Genomic DNA, 12946 nt, shown 5'->3' with positions numbered 1-12946 from the left:
TTATTCCAGATTATCATCAGGAAAAAGAATTGATCCCTACCCAAGGAGGAAGCACTGTGCTAGGATATGCGTGTATCACTTAGTACACTCAGGTGTTTGTGTTTCTCTTCGTTTCCCAGCTGCCCATGGAGTTAGGTTGGAGTCTTGTGACTGGTTCAAGCCAACGGAGTGTGAGTGGAGGTGGTGTGTGACACGTCTGGGCCAAGGAAGTTAAATGCAGGTGTGCCTCTACCTCCCTCTTTCCCCTTCTAAGTTGTCCTCCTATGGAGGCTTTGTGTCACTGCGGATGGAGGAGGCCACAAGATCCACACAAGACTTCACCAGAGTGAGAAAGAAACCGCTCCTGCATTAAGCCATTGAGATTTGGGGTTCATCTGCCGAAATGGCTATGGTTATTACCCTAAAACACCAAGAGACTGCATTCCCAAATAAAGGCTCCTTCCTCTCTGGCCGAAAGTTACGAATCATGAGGTTTCTCGGTATTTCTGAATATCACTACTTACCACAGGCGATGGTCCAATAGACCAAAGAGTCAGGAGTCTGGTACAGGATTCGGTAAGGAGCCACCCGGGCACTGGAGTCCAGCACGACATCAAGGGTACCCACGAGAAGGCCTGAGGGTGGAGAAGGCAGAAAAATGCTTAAGGGTTTCCCCAGGGCTTCCCCAAATTCCCAGAGGCAGTGTCAACACACCCCTTCGGCTGGACCTCCCAATGGTCTTCCTCTACAACCCTTCTCGACAACCCCTCTCCTGTCGCACCCCGCCGTGACAAAATGTTCATCTTAAACATTCTGATGTCGGCTCTACGTGACTTGTTCCAACAACCACCAAGAGAAACAGCACAGGCTGGAAGGCAGTCTGCTGGTTTCAAAAGCAAGCGAAGGCTAGCAAAGCTGGTAGCTCAGTCTGCATAAGCTGGTATTCATAAATGCCTATTTAAAATAAAAATAAGTAAGGTATTAAGCATTTACATGTTGGTGTCTCTGCTCTACCTACATGAGACCCAATGTGCATTATTTTCTCCCTCTCTCCACCTAAGAAACCCAGTCTTAATTTGAGTAACTTGCCAAGGCCAGGAACTAGTCATGTCTATCTGAGTTACTGTGTCAGGCTGGCCTACATATTATTTTAATCTGCCCCACTTTTCTTCATATTGGAAAAGTATAGTTCAGCTCAGCAACCATCAAATCAGTACCTACTACGTTCAAAGCAAACTCTGTGGGCACAAAACATAATAAGACAGAGAGTCCTAAAGGTATTTATAATCTAGGAGGAAAGAAGGCCAAACAGAGTCTTAACACTTGTTCAGGAGTGAACAAGGGCTGTGAAACAAGCATTTTCTCATCTCAGTTCCCATCGCAGTGGCAGAGTCCTTTGCCATTTGTCACATCAAACATTAAAATGATTGGAAAGGCAAACAATGCCAGGAAGGCATCCTGGTAACATACAGTAGAATTCTGTGGGTCAGGAACCTCACTGATCTGTCCGGGCCCTGGGGGAAACTTGCCCACATCATCCAAGTCTGTCCAGGAAGCCTGAATAGCCAACACATGATTTTACCTTTTTATTTGTGAGAAATGCAAATACCCAATATGCTGCTGCTCACTTAAGAAGAGGCAGCGCCTTGGGGAACCTGTGTGGCTCAGTCGGTTAAGCCTCCAACTCTTTTTTAAGGTTATTTATTTTTGAGAGCAAGAGAGAGAGCATGTGAGAGCAGGGGAGGGGCAGAGAGAGAGGGGGACAGAGGATCTGAAGCAGGCTCTGTGCTGACAACAGAGAGCCTCATTCGAGGCTTGAACTCACGAACCGTGAGATTATGACCTGAGCCGAAGTCAGAAGCTCAACTGACTGAGCCACCAGGTGCCCCAAGCACCAGACTCTTGGATTGCAGCGCGTGCGTGCATGTGCGTGCGTGTGTGTGCATGTGCGTGCGTGTGTGTGCGTGCATTCTCTCTCGCTAGAAGTGCAAGTCTATCTTAAAACCACCATTCCTCCAAGTCTCCCCTCCAGGAAAGTGTGCCTCTTTTATCTATCCTAAGCTGGGATTAGGCACTAAACGTTTTCTCCACTATTCTAAAATAACATGGACACACACACAAACTCCACAAAGTCAAATAAACTAGATCCCTTTCTCGGCAAGATGACTCCAAAATATCCCTATAAAGTAAATGCCCAGAATTATTCCAAGGTCAGATGGAAATCAGCACACAGCAGGACTTGGACTCAGAAGAATCAACTAGAAACTCTGACTAGTTTTCATCTTAAGGCAAGGCATTTTATTTTCAATGGCTTGATTTTCTCAATGATACAATGGAGACAATATCACAACTACAAGATTGCTCTGGTAATAAGACAAAATATAACAGGATTTAGGGGCAAGAGGCAGAATAGAATAAGGGCTTAAGAAACCTGGTCTAGAACTTGCCAAGACATTCCTTTGTTTAATTCGACTTATCCTTAGATGGCATGTTTACTGCAAATGGTTTGGAGTAGCACTGATGGTGGTCAAGGCTTAGAGGGGGAGGCTAAAGGTCCAGGCTCCCTTGCTCTGCTACTGTTGAAAATAAGTAGCCTCCCAGAAGCATGAACCTGACCCATAGCAGGCTTTGCATAAACTTCTGCGGAATCTGAACCAGAAGTTCTTCTGAAACCGTCACCGCCAGTATGTCTTGATGTGTCGTCTTCTATTAATGTCTTGAGGTTCGGTTCCGACCATATCGAATTCTCTGATGTGCACCACACCACTGAAATTCACTTCCTTCTGCTCTGGCAGCCTGGGGTCACGGACAGAGCCACTGTGCAGTCACCCAGTGTTCAGAAGAGCTTAGCTCTGACCCTGACTCTGTTATAGCCAGTTCCGTGGTGTGAACATGCCCTAACTTCTCGTTGTTTTGACTGCCTCCGTTGTAAAGTGATCATACTAGCACTTGCCTTCCTGCCCCAGGGTTATTAGTCAAGAGGCCTATGGGAGATTAACCGTAGGCAAGTCCTATAGTGGTCCTTGGTCTTTGTCCAAGGACAGGAACCTGTTTAGGCTCACTCCAAACCACAGTGACCATAGCCACCTAAACACACCAGGAAAAACAATCCTTCACTAGAGTGGAAATTAATTCATTTGTTTGATCTGGACTGTATAACATACATTAAAAATAAAATCCCGACAGCCTGTAGTTTTCCATGGGGTAAATTTCCACATAATGCCACACATGTGTTGCATTTTTGTTTTCTTTAATATGACATGGATTTACTGCGAAGAGCTCTAATTACTTTTCGATTATCTGCAGATGGAAGGGTATATTAATAGGAAAAGCAGAAAAGAACGCCAGCTAAACTGGATTCCCTTCGATGTGAGCTAGAAATACAAATACATCGCTCATAACTGAGTGTTTGTAATACTTTACTTTTCTTGAATCTAAAAGAAATGAAACTCCCCCAATACTGGAAATGTCACCTACGTTGGTTCTAAAGAACACACACTTCAGTCTGGGGTTAGGGAATTCAATCAAGGATTAGCCTTGGTTTAATGAGCCCCTAAAAGAGTGTCATCACAGATAAAGATTCTCCCAAGGGCAAGCATACCTCACTGAGCAGAGCAGCCAACAGAGACAGTCCTGGTTCTGGGATTCTTCAGTCTTGGCCCTGCCATCACCCAACTCTCACACTCAGCCTCCCCGAGCCTCAGTTTCCCCATCCTTAATGTCTCACTAGATTTTTATATTCTGTAACACACAGGAAGGAAGGTCTCTGTAAAGGTTCAACCTGATCCCACTCATCTTCACCACCACAAATATCCCCGATTAAAATTCATCTGCAATATCCATTACTCTAATTAACAAAACCTCTAGTGTCACTCAGAGATAAAGAAAACTGAGTTGTTTAAAGAAGATTCTCCAGGGTGAGGGCTTCTGATTACATGTCAGCTCACTAACACTGAGTGTGCACTCACAACTGGCACCAACCAGTTGTGACAAACTCCCACCAGGGGCACTTGGGTGGCTCAGTTGGTCGAGCATCCAACTTCGGCTCAGGTCATGATCTTGCAGCCTGTGAGTTCAAGCCCCACGTTGGGCTCTGTGCTGACAGCTCAGAGCCTGGAGCCTGCTTCCGATTCTGTGTCTCCCTCTCTCTCTGCCCCTCCTCTGCTCATGCTCTATCTCTCTCAAAAATGAGTAAATGTTAAAAAAAATAAAAAAAAAAACAACTGGCACCACCAGCTTCCACTAAGACTTAGATGAAAACTAATACCTACATATGGTTCATGCTGAAATATTTTATTTTTTAAAGTTTTATTTATTTAAGTAATCTCTACACCCCCTGTGGGGCTCGAACTCATGACCCCAAGATCAAGAGTCATATGCTCTTCTGACTGAGCTAGCCAGGGGTCCCATGCTGAAATATTTTAAAAGTTAACGGCAGACAGTATAATATGGTAATACTCACATTAGGCACATATACAATCAGAAAACTGCTGTGAAAATTCTGTGAAAATTTAAGGTACCGGATATCCAGACAGAAAGCAATACTGTGAATTGAGGCATGCAGTTGGCCAGTTGAATCAATAAATACACTCTTCCACATTAAGAGTTGAATCAATAAATACACTCTTCCACTCTGTCACTTTGTAACACTGACTAGAATTTGCCGTCTATTTGGAATGTTGTGCTTGTCTGTCAATCCTTACCTCCCACCACCTCAAATGACAAACTCCCAATTATTTAACGCCACCTCTTTCTATCCCTCATCCCCCTCCAAGTTCTGTTTCTGTAGTACCTATTGAATTTATTTAAAATTACTTGCACATTTTGCCTTGTTCTACTTTTCCTCCTCTTTCCAGACGGAGCCCCTTACGGCGGAATCTAACAGACTCTTTCTGACTCCTAGGTCCTGAACTTTGCTTGAAGCACGGTAAGCCCTGAATACACATTTGATGAATGGATGAGTTAGGTATTTTTAAAAAACCTAAACAGTAATTTATTGCTGTGCTGCCTAAACCCTACTGATATAGAGTCAAGACTCTGGGAGAGGGAAAACATTCCTCCTATACCCACTATCCATGCAGAATACTAGGAGATGGGAAATCTTACCATTGGAAGGGAGGGAATCCAACCTCCCCCCCCCACACACTCAAAATCCCCCCAAACCAACCCAGCAATCAGGATTTTCTTAGAAGTCGTATTATTCATACCTCCGAAATGGCTGTCAAAATACTGAACCTTTTATCATTTCCCACACAAAGCATTGTTTTAGCAGCTGTTCTAGTCAACTATTTCTGGTGTTAAACAATCATTGATCGCCTGAGATAACTAAATCAAATTATGGCCCTCAAAATAACTCTTCCCCACATCTACCTATTTATATTAGTTCTGGGGCATCTCATAACATAAAAATGCTGGTTTCAAGGGGATTCAGAAAACACAACAAAATTGGTATATTTAGGTTTCCTATCTGGCTGTGGGCACTGGAGGGTGTGTGACACACAGAGTCATCGCTTGCCCTGGTTCTGTGCCTGGAGAGTGCCGGACATGTAGGAATGTGGCCATGACAACAATCAATCATCTACTGATGATCTTGGAATAACAATGTTAAAATGGACAGGATCTTAAAGCTTATTCAGTCTCCCTCTACCCCCTTAGCCATACAGACAGTCAGAAGTCTACAAAGATCATGGCCTCAGAAAACTCAGGGGCATGGGCTCCTGGTGCAGAAACAATAATAGTACCTTCTCAGAGAGTGCCCCATATGCCCTACGCACTATTTGTTAATGAAATATTTCAAAACCACAGAAGAGTACAGGAAATTACAAATGCATGCACCACTACTCTGACTTTAACATTTGTCCCTATCTTCTTTCTTTTTTTTTTTTGTTTAATGTTTATTTATTTTTGAGAGAGAGAGACACAGAGCATGAACAGGGGAGGGGCAGAGAGAGAGGGAGACACAGAATCTGAAACAGGCTCCAGGCTCTGAGCTGTCAGCACAGAGCCCGATGCGGGGCTCAAACCCACGAACCACGAGATCATGACCTGAGCTGAAGTCGGACGCTTAACCGACTGAGCCACCCAGGCACCCCTTCTTCTCTCATTTTTTTAAACAAAGAAAGTGTAACACACACAATAAAGGTCTCTTTGTGCCTCCTTGATCCTACTTCCCTCTCTCCTTCACCACTGTCAAGTTGTTTTGTATTCTTCCCATCCAGGTCCTTATACTTTTATTGTACCAAGTGTATGTACATGAATGTACATTTAACACTGATATGCATTTTACTTTTTACATTAATGATAAAGAGTAGATACTGTTTGGCAACCTATTGTTTTCACTCAATAATATGATTATAAAATTTACCCAGGTTATACTTGTAAATCCAATTCATCCATTTTAAATGTTGTGTAATATTCACTGTATAAATAAACTGTAAGTTACTCTTTCTCCTAATAAAGGACATTTGGGTTTATTTCCAATTTTTCCCCTATAACAGACATTGCAATAATTTTTTTTGTATATGATGCTTTAAGCATGTGAAAACATTTTAGAATGGAATTCTTGGGTCACAGGGTAAGTGTACCTTTAAACCTTACTAAATATTGCAAAACTGCTGTCCAAACTGATTGCCAATTTACTCTTACAAGGAAAGCAAGAGAATGTGTTTCTCCATAATGGCCCCAACACTTGGTATTATCAGTTGTTTTTTTTAAATTTTCATCAGTCTCAAGGCTGAGAAATAGTACCCATTTGTTGTTTAAAACATTTTTTTAAATGTTTATTTATTGAGGTGAGGGGGGTAGCGAGGGCTCTTGAGTGGGAGAGCAGCATTGAGATAGAATCCCAAGCAGGCTCAGTGCTGTCAGCATGGAGCCCGATGCAGGGCTCAATCTCACAAACCAGAAGATCATGACCTGAACCAAAATCAAGAGTTGGAGGATTAACTGACTGAGCCACTCAGGCGCCCCCATTTGTTGTTTAAGTTTGCATTTTTCTGATTACCAATCAGTTTGAGTATCTTTGCCTCTTTACTGACCATTCTAGTGTCCTGTTCTGTAAGCTATTTGCTTTTCCCACTGAGCTGAATTTTGCTGGAGACCCAGTTCAGAAATTCACAGTTTACCATTTTGAGGCTTCCACTAATATATACGCTGATCGATTCATTTCACCAAATATACACTGATCTCCCTAAAGCCTGAGAGGCAGTACACTTGGACTTACTTCTTCATATATATATTCTATATAAATGGAGAAAGTGAGGTCACATTTGCAAACCTCTTTGCATCACTCCCATGGAAAGTTTCCACCTCTTCCTATCAGCTGCTCCCAAGGCATTATTGGTATATCCCCTGTAAGTCTCAGTACTTATAGAGGGTACATGATATTAGGCAGAAAGTGATTAGACAGTAACACCCAGAAGCAGCTGCTGACAGTTATAAACTCCAGCCACACCACAGTTTTTTACATGTCTCCTAATGAATCTTGCTCGTAGTTTCCTCCCACTGTGAGCTCCTTGAGGGCAGGCACAGCCTTGTTGATCTTGAATTCCCGAAGCCTACAGTAAGTCCTGATATAATAAGTTCTGGCCAATTGGCCTTAAATAATTAAAACTGCCCAAGAATGATTCACCGAAAGGAGACCAACACTTGAGAAAAGGTTGGAAAATCTCACTTCAGAGAGTGTGAGGCAATACCGATCAAGCTCCCAGTTAAGCTTTGTATCATGGGAGATCAACGACTCTAATTTCTGAAGTAATTGGGCACTTTTTAATGAATATTGAGATTTATCTGGCACTATGATGGACCAAAAGCAGAGATATTTAGGGAAAGGACAAGTCTTCCTACTCTCTTCCTTTGCAAAGGAAACCAATCCAGAGACTGGCAGTTGTTGCCAAAAAACCAAGAAATTACCCCGAAGTTTAACCAGTGTAAACTCTTGCACCCACCCACAGACTGGTAAACAATTTGTTCGCACCCCACCCTGGCCAGGGGACCAGGTAAGAGATTAGGAATACTGATGTGCGCACAGCCGTGCAGGGGGGATGCTGGCATTGGCAGGTGAGGGGTCAGCTCCGTGGTTATAAATACACCCGAGTTCATAGTGTCACCATAAACAATGAGAAGGTACACATGGGCTCCTGCAGACCAGCTACAGTATCTCTGAGAGACATGCGAGCCATGTCTGTGTTCTGTAAGGAGCTGAGGGACGCAGGTTTGTTGGGAGAGATGGCTGGGGCTGGATATGGAGGCAAGGAGTTTTCTCAGTTTTATAACCTCAACGAGTATAAAAGGCGTTCTCAAGTATGGATCCTACTGGCTAAAAGGGAGAGACCATTCTCAATGCTGGGATTCTACCTTTGGTGCAGAACAGTCTGGGCATGTTTTTATTTTCTAGTAGTGAGTATTTTCTAACCCTTCTAGCATGGTTAGGTAAAAATGGTTTCTCAACCACTGTTGTTGGTTTGAAAAGGCCACCCACAACTGTCTCAACTTCAACAGCCGTCTCTCATGACACCATCCCAGCCACACATGCATCACGGCTGCCTTACGACAATGCCTCTCTCTTGAGGGGAGAGAGAGCCCATCTTACACACAGACCACACTCACACACACACTAACACGGGGGTTTGTCACCATTTGTGGAAAGACGGAAGTAATGAGAAGTCTGGTGGTCCAGGAAATATACTGCCGCTCTGTCAATTAGGAGAGTACTTCTCAAACTATTTGTGGTCAAGAATCAGTTTGTTTTTAGTCTCCAATCTGTTATGGACTGATATTTTTGTAAGATATGGTGCATGTGAAATACTAAAACATAGCTACAGAATATGAAAGAAGACACAAACAAGCCTCCGATTTTTTAATAATTTAATTCAACAACTTGCTCTGGATTTCTAAATGCTTAATTTCAATTTCTGTTCTGTAGCTCAAGGCAGTGGTAACAAACAGGTTGCAAACCAGTACCTAAAATGGCGCTACATTCAGGAAGATAAGGCTTGAGGGCAGTAATTTTCTCAGGACTATGTTTATTAGAATCATGCGTATACTTTTAAAGAGCACATTCGATTCTACGGTATACATTTTCATTTGGGAAATTAAAATAATTGTTTACCCACCGCAAACTAAAATGAAACTCAACAAAAATCCTTTCTCAACTGAAGGCAAGAATACATGAATGGGGGGAGGCATGAGGTTTTCATCGTGTATTCATCCCAAGGGCACCGGTTTGAAGTATGGAAAATCTGCACTCCTGCATTAGAGGAATTGTAGGAGACCCTGACACAACTCTTACCAAGGAGGAGGAGGCTTAGGGGGCAGAAAGACAGAGCTCAGAGAGGCAGAGCACTCCCTCTGTAGTACAGCAAAGGAATTCGGGATTGCAAGGTCTTTGACATTCATGTCCATGTAAGTACAGTAGTCCCCCTTATCCTGTGGTTTCATTCGCCTTGGTTTCAGTTACCCCCAGTCAACTGCCTTCGGAAGCAGATGACCTTCTTCTGACCATAGATCATCAGAAGCCTAATGCTACGTCACAATGCCTGTGTCTTCCACGTCATTTCTCCTGGTCACGCAGGCATCGCATCATCACACATCATCCCAGGGAGAAGGTGAGTGCAGCACCATAACGTATCTTAAGTGAGAGAAACCACATTCACACCCCTTCTATTACAGGGTATGGTTATAATTGTTCTATTTTACTGGTAGTAATTGTTGCTGATTTCTTACTGTGCCTAATTTATAAATTAAACTTTATCACAGGTATGTATGTGTAGGAAAAAACAGTATACATGGGGTTCAGTACCATCCGCAGTATGAGGCATCCACTGAGGGTCTTAGAACGTGTATGCCCCAGACAAGGGGAAAACTACTGCACGCAGAAAGTTAGGGCTCCAAGGGAGAGAAAGAAGCCATGACTTTCACATTTTCCATCACGGAAGATAAAGCACAAGCTGCCTTACGCCTGAAGTAACTGCAGAAAACTGAAGTCTGAAGAGCGTTTCCTCAGCAGAGACTTGGTCATATAGCCAGGTAGTACGTGCCCTTCAAATCTACCAAGCGCCCTTGAAGGCCACGTCTTCCAGGACCTGCTCCATTTCACCCTGTAGGCCCGTCTCTTAAAGTCACATGCACCTCCTCCTACAAAAAGGGCAGTTGGGATTCATTTTCCCTTCTCTTTGGGGCCATGTCTGAGAAGGAATCATTAAACTATTTTAATACATTACCTAGCACACCAGTTAGGACCAGCTACATAATTTGCAGGGCTCTCTGGCGGAAGGGGGCGGGAAGGAAGGAAGGAAGACCTTGCTCAAAAGGTCTTAAGGGGTGCCTGGGTGGCTCAGTCAGTTGAGCATCTGACCCTCAATTTTGGCTCAGGTCATGATCGCCGGGTCGTGGGAGAGAGCCCCAAAGCAGACTCAATGCTGACTGTGCAGAGCCTGCTGGGGATTCTCTCTCCCTCTCTCTCTCTGCCCCTCCCCGTCTCTGTCTCCCTCTCAAAATAAATAAATTAACCTAAAAAAAATCTTAAGAATTTCAAGACAACTAGTAGAACATTAATCCAAGCCTGGAGCCCTTTTAGATGCAGGTTCCTGTGCAACAGCACAGGCCACATGCCCAGGAGGCTGGCCCTGACCCCCGAAATGTGTGGTGATCTCATCCCTACGGACAAGCCTGTTATTCTCAGACTTTTATCAGGGACTCAGGTTTGCTCTGATACAGACATATGAGAACAATGAACTGAATTTATTCAGAAAATACTCTAGGCACCTGTGTGCTCGGATTCCTCAAACGAGCCCTCAACCCAGGAAGAGGAAGGTAGATGCATTTTTGTTACATTTACAGCTGCTTCCATATATGCCAGAGGAAGTTGTCTTCGTTCTAATCTGGTCTGTAGAGCCAGGTATGAAAACCTGAACCTGATGGCTCAGGGCTGGCCAATGTCAGCCTGCAGAGTGAAGACAGAGGGGCCTTTTTGGTGCTGGTGGGAGCAGTTCATCACTGTGAAGCCCACAGTCCCTAAGAGATAAGCCACATCAATGACCTTGGGGAAACCTGGGGGTGATGCCCCTCAGACATCTTCTACTGGATGGGCCACATACTGCCCCAAGACCACTGCCAACCCTTCTTCTAGTTCATGAGACCCCCTTCTCCACAATGAAGGAAATCATGAAATAGGGGCAATTATGAATTTTAAATTACATTTAGGTAATGACCTAGTATGTCTAAAGAAATCATAGTACATCTACGCAGTGATAGACATTTTTTTATTACTATTATTTGAGAGAGAGAGAGACTGCGTGAGCGAGGGAGAGAGGCAGAGGGAGAGAAAGAGAATCTTAAGCAGATTCCATGCTCAGGATGGAGCCCGACTGAGGGCTCAATCCCATGACACTGGGATCATGACCTGAGCTTAAATCAAGAATTGGACGTTCAACTGACTGAGCCACCCAGGTGCCCCACAGACATTTAAAATCATGCCCTCAAGTGATTATTTAATGACCTGGTGAAACCTATCGAGTATGTTATGTGAAGAGCACAAAACTATAATTTTTGTCCCATATGATTCCCAGCAAAATATAACATTACCATATTATAAAACATAACATGCATTATTTTTAAAGACTAAAATTAACATATTGGTGAGTAAAATAATTTTCCTTGTTTCTGTATTCCAAACAGAATACAGTTTCTCTAATGTACATTCAATACTTTTATGATGTAAAAAATGTTTTATCTCAATTACTTCCAACCTTCTACTCTGGGCATTTTTACTCAGAGGTAATAGCGTTAAGTAAATACGTGGTTACTGTGTTTATAACAAAGCTGCTACTTCATTTCATAAAGCCACAGGTTAGTAATTTTGTTGCCAGAACGCAATAGGACAGGTAGGGGCAATATCTAAATGAGTGGCATCCTCAAAAACACACTTTGATCGAGAGGGGCCTGGCCTTTATCTTTTAGAAAATTTTTTAAAGTTCCTTTTTCCCCTCTAGTATATGAAGTGCATCAATACTGTAAATTGACACATATTCAACCACACAGCACCATTTTGCTTAACTCAATTGTAGGGACTGCGTGTTTAACAACTAGCTTATGTCAGGAGTTTATATTCCCCAAATAAAAACTACAGACATTAAATGAATGAAATTAGTTTCGCTACTTTCATTACGGAGTCTTCCTTATGACTGTAAATACCCACAGTTGGGTTGTATGTAAGCCTTTGGTTATATATAAGCAAGGCAAAGAAAGAGGCTATCTCTACATCGGAAATGTCTGGAATAGGATGTACATTAAACTGTTAATAATGGTTACTTCTGGGAAACGACATTGATATGGCGAGACACCCCACAGGGAAGCAATCAGACTCTTTTGACTCTTAACTGTGTCTTTAGAAGTAATTTTTATGCTCTTGGAACTCTATAAACCTGTACTCTTGTTCATGGATTCTAATAAGGAAATGATACAAGAACTAATAAAGTTACAACAAAATATCACAACGAATATCCTGCTCTAAGATATTATACAAGATGAAACTATGTAACCAAGCCGCTCCTGCTACTTTCTGCAATGGACTCTTGGCTACCCTAAGAATTAGTCACTCTTGGCATGCCAGGCATGGGGGTGGAGAACAAGACTGCCACAAGACAAGGCTGTCTTTCACCAGGGACTCTGGTTGATGCTAACACACAGGACTCAAAGGTAGCCTAGAGTGAAAAATGAGGCAGGCAGTCACAACCTCTTCAAGGGAGCGTGAGCTGAGAAATGCCAAGAGAAAAGCCAAGTGGCTACAGAAGTGGAAGATGAAAGGATTTCATGAAAAGAGTATGTAGCACACAAGCCAGATGACAGGAAAGCGGAAAGACCGAGGTAAAGAAAAGATGTAAAGCAGAGGTCAAGAGAGCCAGCCGTGGGCAAGAAGAGAGAAGAGGAGAAGGCAGAGGAGCGGCACGGGATCCCTGGCAGCGGGGAG

At 43.2% G+C, this 12946-nt stretch overlaps 1 protein-coding gene across 1 annotated transcript in view; it reads right to left on the bottom strand.

Moving 5' to 3' along the window:
• The window catches only part of TBC1D9 (TBC1 domain family member 9), a 114348-nt gene that overhangs the window by 64685 nt on the left and 36717 nt on the right, over positions 1-12946 (bottom strand). The window contains exon 2 of the mRNA XM_030313021.1: positions 504-614. Coding sequence (XP_030168881.1) covers positions 504-614 — 111 coding nt within the window. The remainder of the gene's footprint in view (positions 1-503; positions 615-12946) is intronic.

Source organism: Lynx canadensis, chromosome B1 (genome assembly GCF_007474595.2).
Source record: "Lynx canadensis isolate LIC74 chromosome B1, mLynCan4.pri.v2, whole genome shotgun sequence".
Lineage (NCBI taxonomy): Eukaryota > Metazoa > Chordata > Mammalia > Carnivora > Felidae > Lynx > Lynx canadensis.
This window is presented reverse-complemented; position numbering and strand designations above follow the sequence as displayed.